This window comes from Coregonus lavaretus (assembly GCF_964263955.1).
Source record: "Coregonus lavaretus genome assembly, chromosome: 18".
NCBI lineage: Eukaryota > Metazoa > Chordata > Actinopteri > Salmoniformes > Salmonidae > Coregonus > Coregonus lavaretus.
The window spans coordinates 4,396,747-4,416,369 of NC_140005.1; the positions used below are offsets into that span (position 1 = coordinate 4,396,747).

Sequence of the window (19,623 nt, forward strand, 5' to 3'; positions counted from 1 at the left end):
GAAGGCAGGGAGGAGGATTGGGTCCTGTCATGTCCTCTGGAAGGCAGGGAGGAGGATTAGGTCCTGTCATGTCCACTGGAAGGCAGGGAGGAGGATTAGGTCCTATCCTGTCCACTGGAAGGCAGGGAGGAGGATTAGGTCCTGTCATGTTCACTGGAAGGCAGGGAGGAGGATTAGGTCCTGTCATGTCCACTGGAAGGCAGGGAGGAGGATTGGGTCCTGTCCTCTACACTGGAAGGCAGGGAGGAGGATTAGGTCCTGTCATGTCCACTGGATGGCAGGGAGGAGGATTAGGTCCTGTCATGTCCACTGGAAGGCAGGGAGGAGGATTAGGTCCTGTCATGTCCACTGGAAGGCAGGGAGGAGGATTAGGTCCTGTCATGTCCACTGGAAGGCAGGGAGGAGGATTAGGTCCTGTCCTGTCCACTGGAAGGCAGGGAGGAGGATTAGGTCCTGTCCTGTCCACTGGAAGGCAGGGGGGAGGATTAGGTCCTGTCATGTCCACTGGAAGGCAGAGGGGAGGATTAGGTCCTGTCATGTCCACTGGAAGGCAGGGAGGAGGATTAGGTCCTGTCATGTCCACTGGAAGGCAGGGAGGAGGATTAGGTCCTGTCATGTCCACTGGAAGGCAGGGAGGAGGATTGGGTCCTGTCCTCTACACTGGAAGGCAGGGAGGAGGATTAGGTCCTGTCATGTCCACTGGATGGCAGGGAGGAGGATTAGGTCCTGTCATGTCCACTGGAAGGCAGGGAGGAGGATTAGGTCCTGTCATGTCCACTGGAAGGCAGGGAGGAGGATTAGGTCCTGTCATGTCCACTGGAAGGCAGGGAGGAGGATTAGGTCCTGTCATGTCCACTGGAAGGCAGGGAGGAGGATTAGGTCCTGTCATGTCCACTGGAAGGCAGGGAGGAGGATTAGGTCCTGTCATGTCCACTGGAAGGCAGGGAGGAGGATTAGGTCCTGTCCTCTACACTGGAAGGCAGGGAGGAGGATTAGGTCCTGTCATGTCCACTGGAAGGCAGGGAGGAGGATTAGGTCCTGTCATGTCCACTGGAAGGCAGGGAGGAGGATTAGGTCCTGTCATGTTCACTGGAAGGCAGGGAGGAGGATTAGGTCCTGTCATGTCCACTGGAAGGCAGGGAGGAGGATTGGGTCCTGTCCTCTACACTGGAAGGCAGGGAGGAGGATTAGGTCCTGTCATGTCCACTGGATGGCAGGGAGGAGGATTAGGTCCTGTCATGTCCACTGGAAGGCAGGGAGGAGGATTAGGTCCTGTCATGTCCACTGGAAGGCAGGGAGGAGGATTGGGTCCTGTCCTCTACACTGGAAGGCAGGGAGGAGGATTAGGTCCTGTCATGTCCACTGGATGGCAGGGAGGAGGATTAGGTCCTGTCCTGTCCACTGGAAGGCAGGGAGGAGGATTAGGTCCTGTCCTGTCCACTGGAAGGCAGGGAGGAGGATTAGGTCCTGTCCACTGGAAGGCAGGGAGGAGGATTAGGTCCTGTCATGTCCGCAGGGAGGAGGATTAGGTCCTGTCATGTCCACTGGAAGACAGGGAGGAGGATCCACTGGAAGGCAGGGAGGAGGATTAGGTCCTGTCCAGTCCACTGGAAGGCAGGGAGGAGGATTAGGTCCTGTCATGTCCACTGGAAGGCAGGGAGGAGGATTAGGTCCTGTCATGTCCACTGGAAGGCAGGGAGGAGGATTAGGTCCTGTCATGTCCACTGGAAGGCAGGGAGGAGGATTAGGTCCTGTCCACTGGAAGGCAGGGAGGAGGATTAGGTCCTGTCCTCTACACTGGAAGGCAGGGAGGAGGAGGATTAGGTCCTGTCATGTCCACTGGAAGGCAGGGAGGAGGATTATGTCCTGTCCTGTCCACTGGAAGGCAGGGAGGAGGATTAGGTCCTGTCATGTCCACTGGAAGGCAGGGAGGAGGATTAGGTCCTGTCATGTCCACTGGAAGGCAGGGAGGAGGATTAGGTCCTGTCCTGTCCACTGGAAGGCAGGGAGGAGGATTAGGTCATGTCCACTGGAAGGCAGGGAGGAGGATTAGGTCCTGTCATGTCCACTGGAAGGCAGGGAGGAGGATTAGGTCCTGTCATGTCCACTGGAAGGCAGGGAGGAGGATTAGGTCCTGTCCACTGGAAGGCAGGGAGGAGGATTAGGTCCTGTCCTCTACACTGGAAGGCAGGGAGGAGGATTAGGTCCTGTCCTGTCCACTGGAAGGCAGGGAGGAGGATTAGGTCCTGTCCTGTCCACTGGAAGGCAGGGAGGAGGATTAGGTCCTGTCCTCTACACTGGAAGGCAGGGAGGAGGATTGGGTCCTGTCCTCTACACTGGAAGGCAGGGAGGAGGATTGGGTCCTGTCCTCTACACTGGAAGGCAGGGAGGAGGATTAGGTCCTGTCCTGTCCACTGGAAGGCAGGGAGGAGGATTAGGTCCTGTCATGTCCACTGGAAGGCAGGGAGGAGGATTAGGTCCTGTCATGTCCACTGGAAGGCAGGGAGGAGGATTAGGTCCTGTCATGTCCACTGGAAGGCAGGGAGGAGGATTAGGTCCTGTCCTGTCCACTGGAAGGCAGGGAGGAGGATTAGGTCCTGTCATGTCCACTGGAAGGCAGGGAGGAGGATTAGGTCCTGTCATGTCCACTGGAAGGCAGGGAGGAGGATTAGGTCCTGTCATGTCCACTGGAAGGCAGGGAGGAGGATTAGGTCCTGTCATGTCCACTGGAAGGCAGGGGGGAGGATTAGGTCCTGTCCACTGGAAGGCAGGGAGGAGGATTAGGTCCTGTCATGTCCACTGGAAGGCAGGGGGGAGGATTAGGTCCTGTCCACTGGAAGGCCTCATTGTGCATGATGGGTTTCTCTCTGCCTCCGACTCTTTCCATTCTCCTGCATGAGGTTTATTTATCTTTTCACCTCTTATCTTTGTTTGTTTCAATCCGTTTCTCCTTTACTTCCCAAATCAAATCGTTCCATTTCCTGTGTTATTACGAGGAGAAACAAAGGGAACTCCTAACAAACATTCAGAGCTAAGCTGGTTGGCCAAGGATGCGTCCCAAATTGGCATCTTATTGCCTATATAGAGCCCTGTTTGGTTAGCGGTGTCTCTGTAGCACATGAGATGGAGTTTGCGAAACAAATGGATTGACGCAAATAATCATGATATAATTCTGCCAGGTAGGAATACGCTACTTTGTAGCTAGTTAACATTTAATTGAGAAGGTTTTTGGGAACGCCTTTCCATCTACCAGAAGATGGTTAGGTCTATCATTAGTATCCCTATATTTTTCCTGTTCGTTTTGAAACCTGGACGTTTGACTTCATATTATGAGGCATGTCTTCCCTTGCTTCAAAGTAGCCTATAGGCAAAATCCCACCATTAGAAACGTGGAGGCAATTTATTTTAGAAAGACTTCCTCATATGTTCTCCTGTTCTATTGGTTTTCTTTCAACTTTCTTTCGATGTCTAGCAGCCAAAGGCATTATCCTAGTCGTATTAGCAACCATGATAGTTTTTGCATCTTTAGATCTCCCCACTTCCTAGATTTCTAACGAATATTTCCATCTGCGTCCTTGAAACCGCTTCCACGAGCGGTGTGCATTTCAGAGCGGTGTGCATTTTACCACCGTGTGCACGTTGCTGTGCCTAAAATGTGAATAAATATAGTTGATCAACATTTTAAACTAAACCTTCTGATCTATTCCATCAGTTGTATTAATTGATACGGCGTATACTTCCACTACACTACTTTGATACGCATCATGGGGATTAAAGAAGTGAGTTTATGCGATGCCCACTGAAGAATAAGTGGGTGTACACTACACTGCGAGTCTCGACTGTTGGCTTCCATACCCTCCCATCTCAGAGATATGCATGGCAGTATGCCTCCGCTCGATTGGCTCAATAAGACAAAGCGTCCTGACCTGGCTGTATCAGGATACAGTGTCCTCAAGATGAGCTCCAGGGGAGGGATATCGACACTATAGCATCCGTCTGTCTGTCTTTTTAAAATCTATACTTTTAAAGTCAGCTTTCTGTCCTTTTCCCCCAGGTAGATGCAGAATATTTTTGGTGTACAAAAATGCTGTGTCCTTTGACAATAGTCCCCAGGTGTCCTGGTCTGGCACTGGCAGCGATGTGGATTTTACTCTGAATTCTAGACATTTTATTTCACCCCATTTTCCATCAGAAAGTGAACCTTTCAACCATGGAGGTGTCCAAGCTTTTCTAATGTCTTGGGAATCCTCAACCACATGCTGCTGCACATACCTGCACATAACTCTAGTCAAATAGGACATCCCAGATCTGTGAAGTCTTTGCGCTATTCCCCTGCAAGGTCACATTTCTAAATGTTGCTTAGACAATGAAATGTAAAACAAGGGGAAAGCAGCCTGGCAGTCTGGGGTCAATAAGATTTAAAAATGCTAAACCGTCTCAAAACGGCTTCTCTAATACTCTCTCTGCCAATCTTTAAAGAAACCCATCGTTATCTCATCACCCCAAATATTAGCACACCGTCCTCCTGCTCCACCTCCTATACCACCACCTCTTCCTCCGGCTCCTCCTCAACCACCTCCTCTACCACCTCCTCGCTCCTCCTCCCTTCTGCTCCACCTCCTCAACCACCTCCTGTACCACCACCTCACTCCTCCTCTCTCCTCCTGCTCCTCCTCCCTTCTGCTCCTCCTCAATTCTGCTCCTCCCCTACCACCACCTCCTCGCTCCTCCTCCCCGTACCAGCCTTCTAGTGGTGTACCAGCCTTCTAGTGGTGTACCAGCCTTCTAGTGGTGTACCAGCCTTCTAGTGGTGTACCAGCCTTCTATCACCTACTGTATCACTCATACTATATATCTCTCTGAGTACACGCCCCTTTCCTGTGTGATTTCTAAATGTCCTGCTGTTATTCTCTCCACGTATTTCCCCTAACCATGATATAGCTTATTTGATATTTAAAAGCTTTTATATCTAACTCGTGTTTATCTCCTTCCTCCACATCTCATATGTCTTATTACCGTGCTTCATCTCCCATACTGTCTACTGTTACAACTATCTCCATCCTCTTCCCCCTTGTCCACGTTCCCATGTCCCCCCTCTCCTCCTGTCCCTGTCACTCTTCTCCCCCCGTTCAGTCTTCAGGAGGCTCTCAGCCAGGCCTCCCAGCCTTCTACTTCCCAGGTGAAAGGTCAGCCGTCCAGAACCCCGTCCCAGGTGACCGTGCTGAGCTCTAGCGCCTCACTGCTGGCCAGGAATGGAAGTGCAGACCTGGAGGGCTCTCAGGACAAGGCCTCTACCGTAGGCACTACCAGCCTGCAGGATGACTTCGGTAGGGAGATGTAACATGATGTACTACAGTACCCACAATGCACTACCAGCCTGCAGGATGACTTCGGTAGGGAGATGTAACATGATGTACTACAGTACCCACAATGCACTACCAGCCTGCAGGATGACTTCGGTAGGGAGATGTAACATGATGTACTACAGTACCCACAATGCACTACCAGCCTGCAGGATGACTTCGGTAGGGAGATGTAACATGATGTACTACAGTACCCACAATGCACTACCAGCCTGCAGGATGACTTCGGTAGGGAGATGTAACATGATGTACTACAGTACCCACAATGCTCTACCAGCTTGCAGGATGACTTCGGTAGGGAGATGTAACATGATGTACTACAGTACCCACAATGCTCTACCAGCCTGCAGGATGACTTCGGTAGGGGGGAGATGAAGGGAGATCAGTGCCGATCTTGGATTAGTTTAGGCTTTTTAGATCATAATGAATATGACGGGAGGACCTGATCCTACTCTGAAAGGCTTTGTGAAGACGCTCCGGTCAGGGACAGGGCTTTGTGAAGACGCTCCGGTCAGGGACAGGGCTTTGTGAAGACGCTCCGGTCAGGGACAGGGCTTTGTGAAGACGCTCCGGTCAGGGACAGGGCTTTGTGAAGACGCTCCGGTCAGGGACAGGGCTTTGTGAAGACGCTCCGGTCAGGGACAGGGCTTTGTGAAGACGCTCCGGTCAGGGACAGGGCTTTGTGAAGACGCTCCGGTCAGGGACAGGGCTTTGTGAAGACGCTCCGGTCAGGGACAGGGCTTTGTGAAGACGCTCCGGTCAGGGACAGGGCTTTGTGAAGACGGAACATGTTCATGGGAAGAGTACCTACTAGGGTGAGAACAGAGTTGTAGCATGATGTACTACAGTACCCATAATGCTCTGAGTAATATGTACAGTTTTATCAGAGTAAATATGTTGCTGAAGCGTGGTGTCCCGTTTCCTTATCAATAGAGTGATGGGATGAGAAAGATGGACTAGGATTTGCAGTTTGTATAATATTTGCATGGCAAGAGTGAATCCCAACCATAGAGATCCTATTCAATTATTATTAGAGGGGCTATGTCATAGACCAGGGATGGTAAACTGACGGCCTGCGGGCCGTGCAGATCACCTCCCCCATCTTACTGTTGAGAGGTAGAATAGTAGAATACACAAGGTGCAATATGGGAGTTTGGTCGTGCATCAGCTGTTCTTCTCTTGTGATTGTTAAGTTAATCTAGCGGCCAGATATCTAAACTTGTAGTGATCATGGTCGAATTAGCGACCGGCGGACCCCGATTTGATTTTGTTAGTCACTCTCAGTCAAATATCATATTAAAATAGCTAAATCTTCTCTCTGCCCCATGGCAAAAATGTGTAGAATTGCAGCAAACTTGCTTTAAAACTGCAACATTTTCCCTAGAATTGCTGGAAATTAACTCTCAAACGTCATTTTTTTCTCTACTCTGTCAAGCGAGGGGCCGCTAAAATGTTTTGAATGGGGTGAAAATGGCAGCCATATTGGTCAGGGAGGAATCCAAACCAGTCTAATTGGAATTAATTGCAGTAGAGTGGTTTTACGCTGAACAAAAATATAAACGCAACATGTAAAGTGTTGGTCCCATGCTTCATGAGCTGAAATAAAAGTTCCCCGAAATTTTCCATACGTACAAGAAGCACGTTTCTCTCAGATTTTGTGCACAAATTTGAGCATTTTTGTGCAATTAGTGAGCATTTTTCCTATCCCAAGATATTTCATCCAACTGACCGGTGTGGCATATCAAGAAGCATGATCATTACACAGGTGCACCTTGTGCTGGGGACAATAAAAGGCCACTCTAAAATGTACGGTTTTGTCACACAACACAATGCCACAAATGTCTCCGGTTTTAAAGGAATGTGTAATTGGCATGCTGACTGCAGGAATGTCTCACAGAGCTATTGCTAGAGAATTGATTGTTCATTTCTCTACCATAAGCCACCTCCAACGTCATTTTTGAGAGTTTGGCAGTATATCCAACCGCCCTCACAACTGCAGAACACGTGTAACCACGCCAGCCAAGGACCTCCACATCCTTCTCAGGGAACCTCATCTGCGTGCTTGTCGTCCTCACCTGGGTCTTGACCTGACTGCAGTTCGGCGTTGTAACCGACTTCAGTGGGTAAATGCTCACCTTCGATGGCCACTGGCACGCTGGATTAATCACGGTTTCAACTGTACCGGGCAGATGGCAAACAGCGTGTATGGCGTTGTGTGGGCGAGCGGTTTGCTGATCTCAACGTTGTGAACAGAGTACCCCATGGTGGCAGTGGGGTTATGGTATGGGAAGGCATAAGCTACGGACAATTGATTGCAATTTGAATGCACAGAGATACCGTGACGAGATCCTGAGGCCCATTGTCGTGCCATTCATCCGCCGCCATCACCTCATGTTTCAGTATGATAATGCACGGCCCCACGTCGCAAGGATCTGTACACAATTCCTGGAAGCTGAAAATGTCCCAGATTCATGGCCAGCATACTTACCAGACATGTCACCCATTGTGCATGTTTGGGATGCTCTGGATTGACGTGCATGACAGTGTGTTCCGGTTCCCAGCCATTGAAGAGGAGTGAGACAACATTCCACAGGCCACAATCCACAGGCCACAATTTTGCATGAGGCAAAAATAGTGGTCACACCAGATACTGACTGGTTTTCTAAGGTGTCTGTGACGAACAGAAGCATATCTGTATTCCCAGTCGTGAAATCCATAGATTAGGGCCTAATGAATTTATTTAAATTGACTACATTTTCCCTATTTGAACTATAACTCAGTAAAATCTTTGAAATTGTTCCATGTTGAGTTTTTAGATTTTTGTTCAGTGTACGTATGCAGGAAAATTTAAGTAAAGCAAGTGCTATATCAGAAATTGGGGTTGTCAACCTAAAATGTAATATTCTTTGTTTTTATACCAGTTTTCTGTATAAATAGCCTCTAAAATATATGTAGACTAGTTTTTGTTGTCTTGGAAAGCTGTGAGCGCTATTATATGACACGATATCAGTACTTGTTGCATTTACAATTTGTCTAAGTCCTATCATCAACTGATTTCAACCAGTCTATGGCTGTGGATTGACTGCATTGTTTGAATCAAATGTTGGCATATTGGCAGTTAATGGAAAAAATGTATGGACTCATTCCTCTAAAACTGGCAGGCTAGCTAACACACATGCAGTGCAGATAAAGTCTTCAAATTCATTATTTTACACTATCTTATCACGGCACTGGCAAACCATGGTTGACCAACTCCCTGAACAAAATGGCTGACCTTTATCACATCATAAGAAGGTTCATGTCCATTCTAGTTTTGTCATTCCTAATTCCATGATCACAACATACTGTCTGTAGTCAATATTTCATTGTTGTACCTTTTTTTGATTGGTACTGGATGTGAAAAAGTTTGTTCCGGAGCATGTTTCAAACCTCTAGTAGCTGTGTTGGCTTTGGTGGATACGACTTTTTGTGCGTTGTTTGATTGGTGGACTGGTGTGTGACTAACTGCAGGTGATGTTTTTTTATAGACTTAATAGTGTTTTGCAGTCATGGGCAGCATCCCAAATGGCGCCCTATTCCCTACATAGTGCACTACAATACATACTAACACTATGGGACCTGGTCAAAAGTGTAGGGCAGTAGTCACCCGACCAGTCGATCGCGACCGACCAGTTCGATCGCCGAGGCATTCCTAGTTGATCGCCAAATACTTCTGTAAAAAACCCAACTTTTTATTTAATTAGTCTCGCTGGGACACTAGTTTCACGCTGGGTCAAGTATTCGCCAAGTGTTCCCATTTTTTAAAAATCACTTCATGTGTCTGAAGACGCAAACTCCCGGAGAGCAAATCAAGTGCACCTAAAGGCCTACCGCTGGCAAACCGGATACCCTGCTGATTTTGTACGTTTGCCCACTGACAAAGAAATTATCAGTCTATAATTTTAATGGTAGGTTTATTTGAACAATGAGAGACAGAATAACAACAACAAAATCCAGAAAAACACATGTAAAAAATGTTATAAATTGATTTGCATTTTAATGAGGGAAATAAGTATTTGACCCCTCTGCAAAACATGACTTAGTACTTGTTGGCAATCACAGAGGTCAGATGTTTCTTGTAGTTGGCCACCAGGTTTGCACACATCTCAGGAGGGATTTTGTCCCACTCCTCTTTGCAGATCTTCTCCACGTCATTAAGGTTTTGAGGCTGACGTTTGGCAACTCGAACCTTCAGCTCCATCCACAGATTTTCTATGGGATTAAGGTCTGGAGACTGGCTAGGCCACTCCAGGACCTTAATGTGCTTCTTCTTGAGCCACTCCTTTGTTGCCTTGGCCGTGTGTTTTGGGTCATTGTCATGCTGGAATACCCATCCACAACCCATTTTCAATGCCCTGGCTGAGGGAAGGAGGTTCTCACCCAAGATTTGACGGTACATGGCCCCGTCCATCGTCCCTTTGATGCGGTGAAGTTGTCCCCTTAGCAGAAAAACACCCCCAAAGCATAATGTTTCCACCTCCATGTTTGATGGGGGGGATGGTGTTCTTGGGGTCATAGGCAGCATTCCTCCTCCTCCATACACGGTGAGTTGAGTTGATGCCAAAGAGCTCCATTTTGGTCTCATCTGACCACAACACTTTCACCCAGTTCTCCTCTGAATCATTCAGATGTTCATTGGCAAACTTCAGACGGGCATGTATATGTACTTTCTTGAGCAGGGGGACCTTGCGGGCGCTGCAGGTTTTCAGTCCTTCACGGCGTAGTGTGTTACCAATTGTTTTCTTGGTGACTATGGTCCCAGCTGCCTTGAGATCATTGACAAGATCCTCCCGTGTAGTTCTGGGCTGATTCCTCACCGTTCTCATGATCATTGCAACTCCACGAGGTGAGCCCCAGGCCGAGGGAGATTGACAGTTATTTTGTGTTTCTTCCATTTGCGAATAACCGCACCAACTGTTGTCACCTTCTCACCAAGCTGCTTGGCGATGGTTTTGTAGCCTATTCCAGCCTTGTGTAGGTCTACAATCTTGTCCCTGACATCCTTGGAGAGCTCTTTGGCCTTGGCCATGGTGGAGAGTTTGGAATCTGATTGATTGATTGCTTCTGTGGACAGGTGTCTTTTTATACAGGTAACAAGCTGAGATTAGGAGCACTCCCTTTATGAGTGTGCTCCTAATCTCAGCTCGTTACCTGTATAAAAGACACCTGGGAGCCAGAAATCTTTCTGATTGAGAGGGGGTCAAATACTTATTTCCCTCATTAAAATGCAAATCATTTTATAACATTTTTCACATGTGTTTCTCTGGATTTTTTTGTTATTCTGTCTCTCACTGTTCAAATAAACCTACCATTAAAATTATAGACTGATCATTTCTTTGTCAGTGGGCAAACGTACAAAATCAGCAGGGGATCAAATACTTTTTTCCCTCACTGTATATGTGTGTGTGTGTGTGTGTGTGTGTGTGTATATATATATATATATATATATATATATATATATATATATATATATATATATATATATAACCGGCTGATGATAAAAAATAAAAAAAATGGATCTACATGTTGGTTTTGTGTGTGTATGTATTTATGTACAGTTGAAGTCGGAAGTTTACATACACCTTAGCCAAATACATTTAAACTCAATTTTTCACAATTCCTGACATTTAATCGTAGTAAAAATTCCCTGCCTTAGGTCAGTTAGGACAGTTAGGACTTTATTTTAAGAATGTGAAATGTCAGAATAATAGTAGAGTGATTTATTTGGGCTTTTATTTGTAAATGTAAAATGTATTTCTTTCATCACATTCCCAGTGGGTCAGAAGTTTACATACACTCAATTAGTATTTGGTAGCATTGCCTTTAAATTGTTTAACTTGGGTCAAATGTTTTGGGTAGCCTTCCACAAGCTTCCCACAATAAATTGGGTGAATTTTGGCCCATTCCTCCTGACTGAGCTGGTGTAACTGAGTCAGGTTTGTAGACCTCCTTGCTCGCACACGCTTTTTCAGTTCTGCCCACAAATGTTTTTTAGGATTGAGGTCAGGGCTTTGTGATGGCCACTCCAATACCTTGACTTTGTTGTCCTTAAGCTATTTTGCCACAACTTTGGAAGTATGCTTGGGGTCATTGTCCATTTGGAAGACCCAATTGCGACCAAGCTTCCTGACTGATGTCTTGATGTTGCTTCAATATATCCACATAATTTTCCTTCCTCATGACGTGGTCCTCTGTAGCTCAGCTGGTAGAGCACGGCGCTTGTAACGCCAAGGTAGTGGGTTCGATCCCCGGGACCACCCATACACAAAAATGTATGCACGCACGACTGTAAGTCGCTTTGGATAAAAGCGTCTGCTAAATGGCATATTATTATTATTATGCCATCTATTTTGTGAAGTGCACCAGTCTCTCCTGCAGCAAAGCACCCCCACAGCATGATGCTGCCACCCCCGTGCGTCACTGTTGGGATGGTGTTCTTCGGCTTGCAAGGTACCCCCTTTTTCCTCCAAACATAATGATGGTCATTATGGCCAAACAGTTCTATTTTTGTTTCATCAGACCAGAGGACATTTCTCCAAAAAATACGATCTTTGTCCCCATATGCAGTTGCAAACCGTAGTCTGGTTTATTTATGGCGGTTTTGGAGCAGTGGCTTCTTCCTTGCTGAGCAGCCTTTCAGGTTATTTCGATATAGTACTTGTTTTACTGTGGATATAATTACTTTTGTACCTGTTTCCTCCAGCATCTTCACAAGGTCCTTTGCTGTTGTTCTGGGATTGATTTGCACTTTTCGCACCAAAGTACGTTCATCTCTAGGAGACAGATCGCGTTTCCTTCCTGAGCGATATGACGGCTGCGTGTTCCCATTGTGTTTATACTTGCGTACTATTGTTTGTACAGATGAACGTGGTACCTTCAGGCGTTTGGAAATTGTTCCCAAGGATGAACCAGACTTGTGGAGGTCTACAATGTTTTTTCTGAGGTCTTGGCTGATTTCTTTTGATTTTCCCATGATGTCAAGCAAAGAGGCACTGAGTTTGAAGGTAGGCCTTCAAATACATCCACAGGTACACCTCCAATTGACTCAAATGATGTCAATTAGCCTATCAGAAGCTTCAAAAGCCATGACATCATTTTCTGGAATTTTCCAAGCTGTTTAAAGGCACAGTCAACTTAGTTAATGTAAACGTCTGACCCACTGGAATTGTGATACAGTGAATTATAAGTGAAATAATCTGTCTCTAAACAATTGTTGTAAAAAGTACTTATGTCATGCACAAAGTAGATGTCCTAACCGACTTGCCAAAACTATAGTTTGTTAACAAGAAATGTGTGGAGTGGTTGAAAAACAAGTTTTAATGACTCCAACCTAAGTGTATGTAAACTTCCGACTTCAACTGTATGTATGTATGTATGTATACACACACACACACACTACCGTTCAAAAGTTTGGGGTCACTTAGAAGTTTCCTTGTTTTTGAAAGAAAAGCAAAAAAATTGTCCATTTAAAATAACATCAAATTGATCAGAAATACTGTGTAGACATTGTTAATGTTGTAAATGGCTATTGTAGCTGGAAATGGCTGATTTTTTAAAATGGAATATCTACATAGACCCAAAGGCCCATTATCAGCAACCATCAGTCCTGTGTTTGCTAATCCAAGTTTATCATTTTAAAAGGCTAGTTGATCATTAGAAAACCCTTTTGCAATTATGTTAGCACAGCTGAAAACTGTTGTGCTGATTAAAGAAGCAATAAAACTGGCCTTCTTGAGACTAGTCGAGTATCTGGAGCATCAGCAATTGTGGGTTCGATTACAGGCTCCAAATGGCCAGAAACAAAGAACTTTCTTCTGAAACTCGTCAGTCTATTCTTGTTCTGAGAAATGAAGGCTATTCCATACGAGAAATTGCCAAGAAACTGAAGATCTCGTACAAGGCTGTGTACTACTCCCTTCACAGAACAGCGCAAACTGGCTCTAACCAGAATAGAAAGAGGAGTGGGAGGCCCCGGTGCACAACTGAGCAAGAGGACAAACAGTGAAAAAAATCAGCCGTTTCCAGCTACAATAGCCATTTACAACATTAACAATGTCTACACTGTATTTCTGATCAATTTGATGTTATTTTAATGGACAAAAAAATGGCTTTTCTTTCGAAAACAAGGACATTTCTAAGTGACCCCAAACTTTTGAACGGTAGTATGTATGTGTGTGTGTGTGTGTGTGTGTGTGTGTGTGTGTGTGTGTGTGTATGTGTATATATATATATATATATATATATACATACATACATACATACATACATACATACATACATACATACATGCATACATACATACATACATACATACATACATACATACATACATACATACATACATACATACATACAGTGGGGCAAAAAAGTATTTAGTCAGCCACTATTTGTGCAAGTTCTCCCACTTAAAAAGATGAGAGGCCTGTAATTTTCATCATAGGTACACGTCAACTATGAAAGACAAATTGAGAAAAAAAAATCCAGAAAATCACATTGTAGGATTTTTTATGAATTTATTTGCAAATTATGGTGGAAAATAAGTATTTGGTCACCTACAAACAAGCAAGATTTCTGGCTCTCACAGACCTGTAACTTCTTCTTTAAGAGGCTCCTCTGTCCTCCACTCATTACCTGTATTAATGGCATCTGTTTGAACTTGTTATCAGTATAAAAGACACCTGTCCACAACCTCAAACAGTCACACTCCAAACTCCACTATGGCCAAGACCAAAGAGCTGACAAAGGACACCAGAAACAAAATTGTAGACCTGCACCAGGCTGGGAAGACTGAATATGCAATAGGTAAGCAGCTTGGTTTGAAGAAATCAACTGTGGGAGCAATTATTAGGAAATGGAAGACATACAAGACCACTGATAATCTCCCTCGATCTGGGGCTCCACGCAAGATCTCACCCCGTAGGGTCAAAATGATCACAAGAACGGTGAGCAAAAATCCCAGAACCACACGGGGGGACCTAGTGAATGACCTGCAGAGAGCTGGGACCAAAGTAACAAAGCCTACCATCAGTAACACACTACGCCGCCAGGGACTCAAATCCTGCAGTGCAAGACGTGTCCGCCTGCTTAAGCCAGTAAATGTCCAGGCCTGTCTGAAGTTTGCTAGAGTGCATTTGGATGATCCAGAAGAGGATTGGGAGAATGTCATATGGTCAGATGAAACCAAAATAGAACTTTTTGGTAAAAACTCAACTCGTCGTGTTTGGAGGACAAAGAATGCTGAGTTGCATCCAAAGAACACCATACCTACTGTGAAGTATGGGGGTGGAAACATCATGCTTTGGGGCTGTTTTTCTGCAAAGGGACCAGGACGACTGATCCGTGTAAAGGAACGAATGAATGGGGCCATGTATCGTGAGATTTTGAGTGAAAACCTCCTTCCATCAGCAAGGGCATTGAAGATGAAACGTGGCTGGGTCTTTCAGCATGACAATGATCCCAAACACACCGCCCGGGCAATGAAGGAGTGGCTTCGTAAGAAGCATTTCAAGGTCCTGGAGTGGCCTAGCCAGTCTCCTGATCTCAACCCCATAGAAAATCTTTGGAGGGAGTTGAAAGTCTGTGTTGCCCAGTGACAGCCCCAAAACATCACTGCTCTAGAGGAGATCTGCATGGAGGACTGGGCCAAAATACCAGCAACAGTGTGTGAAAACCTTGTGAAGACTTACAGAAAACGTTTGACCTGTGTCATTGCCAACAAAGGGTATATAACAAAGTATTGAGAAACTTTTGTTATTGACCAAATACTTATTTTCCACCATAATTTGCAAAAAAATTAATTAAAAATCCTACAATGTGATTTTCTGGATTTTTTTTTCTCATTTTGTCTGTCATAGTTGACGTGTACCTATGATGAAAATTACAGGCCTCTCTCATCTTTTTAAGTGGGAGAACTTGCACAATTGGTGGCTGACTAAATACTTTTTTTCCCCACTGTATATATATATATATGCACAAATCTCATTGCTACAGAACTGTTTTTAATTGGTTAATGTTGCATAGGCTTACGTTTTTTTAAAGTCATTAAAATAAAAAACTAATCTGAGCGTTAGATCTCTGCTTGCATTTTTGACTCAAAGGTTGGTTACCGTAGGGGATAGGCGGCCATTTGGGAGGCATACTGTTTGTTTTTGTCTTCCATCGCAAACTAAATATTAGTCTTGAATTGTGTCCAACAGACTCCTGGTGATCAGATTTACCACGTTCATCTTCATGTACAGTCAATTGATTATTTACTGCCCTTCTCAACAGTGTTCTCCAACGCTTAGTTGGTTTTCTAATCAGAGTAACGGGTTGTGATGTGATTCCAGGGAAGCTCACTTCCTCCTTGTACGAGGCGGAGGGATGTGACATGTCCCTGGTCAACTTTGAACCTGCAACACGACGCGCCTCCAACAACATATGGTTAGTTCATAATCACAACTAATGCGTCTGAAATGGCACCCTATTCCCTATATAGTACACTACTTTTGACCAGAACCCACGGAGGTTCTAGTACCGTTGCAGTCACCTTGTCCTTGTTTCACCTCAACAGGGACACAGACTCCCATCTCTCCAGATCTACCTCAGTTCGCTTCTACCCTCATGACCTGGTGAGTGATCATCATGTGTGTGTACTGTTTACAGTGTGTGTGTGGTCTGTTTTGACTCGAGGTCTGAGTTCATTTTGCTTTGATCATCCCTGTAACTGTGGAGAGATCGTTTTCTAAACTAAAATTCATAAAGAACAATCAAAGTATTAGGCTTTCGGTCTGATATGAGCTTTTGAACACCTGAGTTCGCTCCACTCATTCCGCTGGCGCCGTCGTGGTCTGTTCACCGATATCCCCTTACTTTCAATCAGTTTATTTTATTTTTCAAGGAGGCCTGAGGCACTTTTTCAGTCCGATTCCTGAAGCCCAAGAAACACACACACTTAGCTTCCTAGTACATATCGACCTTAAAAAAGGTTTAACAATTACTTTTTGGGAGGGTTACATGACAGGCGCATGGGCCCCATGATTTTTTTTTGGTGTGTTCTACAGATCCGTCTGAACCGTCTCCTGACCATTGACCCAGAGCTGTTGGAACAGCAGGATGTAGACCTGAGCCCAGAGCTCCATGATACTCCTCTAGACCTGGAGGACCCGGCCACGGCTGCAGCGCGCAAGGCCAAACAGCACTACCGTTTCTGGCTGCTGCCTAACCTCTGGGTCGGCCTGCACTTTGACAGACTCACCCTGCTGGCTCTGTTCGACAGGTTCGTTTGTTGGTTAACAGGTGAAGTTACTGAAGTTACCCCTGAAGAATGGACATTGGTCATTCACCTTAGACCAGGAGTATTTCCATTGGTCATTCACCTTAGACCAGGAGTATTTCCATTGGTTACTAACCTTAGACCAGTAGTATTTCCATTGGTTACTAACCTTAGACCAGGAGTATTTCCATTGGTCATTAACCTTAGACCAGGACTATTTCCATTGGTCATTAACCTTAGACCAGGAGTATTTCCATTGGTCATTAACCTTAGACCAGGAGTATTTCCATTGGTCATTAACCTTAGACCAAGAGTTTTTCATGGTCAGGCCACATGGTCAGGAAAAGCCTGTACTTAGTTGTGAGAACATCATATATTCACTCTTGACACATTCCCCCTATACAACAGAAACCGTGAGGTTCTAGAGAACATCCTAGCGGTGGTGCTTGCCGTCCTGGTAGCCTTCCTGGGGTCAGTCCTACTGGTCAGCGGATTCTTCACTGATATCTGGGTCTTCCAGTTCTGCCTCGTCATCGCCAGCTGCCAGTACTCCCTACTCAAGGTCTACATTTAATATTTACATTTGAGTATATTTGACATTAACATTTTAGTCATTAGCAGACTCTTATGCAGAGCAACTTAGTTACAATCAGTGCATTCAACTTCAGTAGGTAAAACAACACCAGTTATGCAAGTAGAACATTCTTCAAGAAAAGCTGCTGCTACATCACTAATGTTAACTGTCACACTTGATGACATGATTTAACCCGGTTGTTTTCTGTATTTCTTTATTTCTATGTCAGAGTGTTCAACCAGACTCTTCTTCTCCTCGACATGTAAGCATTTCTCTATCTTTCTACTCATATCGGCCATGTTCCTTGTTCCAGAGTTAAGGGTTCCTCTCCTCCCCTGCTTACATGAATTAAGTTATTTGATTCTATGGTCTTACTATAGCCCTGTCTCTGCCCTGAGGTGAGCTCTCAAAATGGCTTTCGCACTTTGGAGGCAGTCTGTTACTCACCCTGCTTCCCTCACTCCCCTCTCTCCCTTCCCCTGCTCCTCTCCCTCCCCTGCTCCTCTCCCTCCCCTGCTCCTCTCCCTCCACTGCTCCTCTCCCTCCCCTGCTCCTCTCCCTCCACCTGCTCCCCTCCCTCCCCTCTCTCTCCCTTCTCCTAATCCCCTCCCTCCCCCCTCTTCCTCCTCTCCCTCCACCTGCTCCCCTCCCTCCCCTCTCTCTCTCCCCCTCCTCTCCCTCCCTCCTCTCCCCTCTGTATGGTCTACTGGTGTCTGGTCTACTGCTGTATGGTCTACTGGTCTACTGGTGTATGGTCTACTGGTCTACTGCTGTATGGTCTACTGGTGTATGGTCTACTGGTCTACTGCTGTATGGTCTACTGCTGTATGGTCTACTGGTGTATGGTCTACTGGTGTATGGTCTACTGCTGTATGGTCTACTGGTCTACTGGTGTATGGTCTACTGGTCTACTGCTGTATGGTCTACTGGTCTACTGGTGTATGGTCTACTGGTCTACTGCTGTATGGTCTACTGGTGTATGGTCTACTGGTGTATGGTCTACTGGTGTATGGTCTACTGGTGTATGGTCTACTGCTGTATGGTCTACTGCTGTATGGTCTACTGGTGTATGGTCTACTGGTGTATGGTCTACTGGTGTATGGTCTACTGGTGTATGGTCTACTGCTGTATGGTCTACTGGTGTATGGTCTACTGCTGTATGGTCTACTGGTGTATGGTCTACTGGTGTATGGTCTACTGGTGTATGGTCTACTGGTGTATGGTCTACTGCTGTATGGTCTACTGGTGTATGGTCTACTGGTGTATGGTCTACTGGTGTATGGTCTACTGGTCTACTGCTGTATGGTCTACTGCTGTATGGTCTACTGGTGTATGGTCTACTGGTGTATGGTCTACTGGTGTATGGTCTACTGCTGTATGGTCTACTGGTGTATGGTCTACTGGTCTACTGCTGTATGGTCTACTGGTGTATGGTCTACTGCTGTATGGTCTACTGGTGTATGGTCTACTGCTGTATGGTCTACTGGTGTATGGTCTACTGGTCTACTGCTGTATGGTCTACTGCTGTATGGTCTACTGGTCTACTGCTGTATGGTCTACTGCTGTATGGTCTACTGGTGTATGGTCTACTGGTCTACTGGTGTATGGTCTACTGGTCTACTGCTGTATGGTCTACTGCTGTATGGTCTACTGCTGTATGGTCTACTGGTCTACTGGTGTATGGTCTACTGGTCTACTGCTGTATGGTCTACTGGTGTATGGTCTACTGGTCTACTGCTGTATGGTCTACTGCTGTATGGTCTACTGGTGTATGGTCTACTGCTGTATGGTCTACTGCTGTATGGTCTACTGGTGTATGGTCTACTGGTGTATGGTCTACTGCTGTATGGTCTACTGGTGTATGGTCTACTGCTGTATGGTCTACTGGTGTATGGTCTACTGGTGTATGGTCTACTGGTGTATGGTCTACTGGTCTACTGCTGTATGGTCTACTGCTGTATGGTCTACTGGTGTATGGTCTACTGCTGTATGGTCTACTGCTGTATGGTCTACTGGTGTATGGTCTACTGGTCTACTGGTGTATGGTCTACTGGTGTATGGTCTACTGCTGTATGGTCTACTGGTGTATGGTCTACTGCTGTATGGTCTACTGGTGTATGGTCTACTGCTGTATGGTCTACTGGTGTATGGTCTACTGGTCTACTGCTGTATGGTCTACTGGTGTATGGTCTACTGGTGTATGGTCTACTGGTGTATGGTCTACTGGTGTATGGTCTACTGCTGTATGGTCTACTGCTGTATGGTCTACTGGTCTACTGGTGTATGGTCTACTGCTGTATGGTCTACTGGTCTACTGGTGTATGGTCTACTGGTGTATGGTCTACTGCTGTATGGTCTACTGGTCTACTGCTGTATGGTCTACTGCTGTATGG

At 45.8% G+C, this 19,623-nt stretch overlaps 1 protein-coding gene across 1 annotated transcript in view; it reads left to right on the forward strand.

The window, feature by feature from the left end:
• Positions 1 to 19,623, forward strand: part of LOC311145293 (pecanex-like protein 1) — a 63,871-nt gene that overhangs the window by 24,464 nt on the left and 19,784 nt on the right. The window contains exons 8-14 of the mRNA XM_084181527.1: positions 5,134 to 5,327; positions 15,731 to 15,824; positions 15,955 to 16,012; positions 16,445 to 16,659; positions 17,065 to 17,218; positions 17,460 to 17,524; positions 17,611 to 17,614. Coding sequence (XP_084037653.1) covers positions 5,134 to 5,327; positions 15,731 to 15,824; positions 15,955 to 16,012; positions 16,445 to 16,659; positions 17,065 to 17,218; positions 17,460 to 17,524; positions 17,611 to 17,614 — 784 coding nt within the window. The remainder of the gene's footprint in view (positions 1 to 5,133; positions 5,328 to 15,730; positions 15,825 to 15,954; positions 16,013 to 16,444; positions 16,660 to 17,064; positions 17,219 to 17,459; positions 17,525 to 17,610; positions 17,615 to 19,623) is intronic.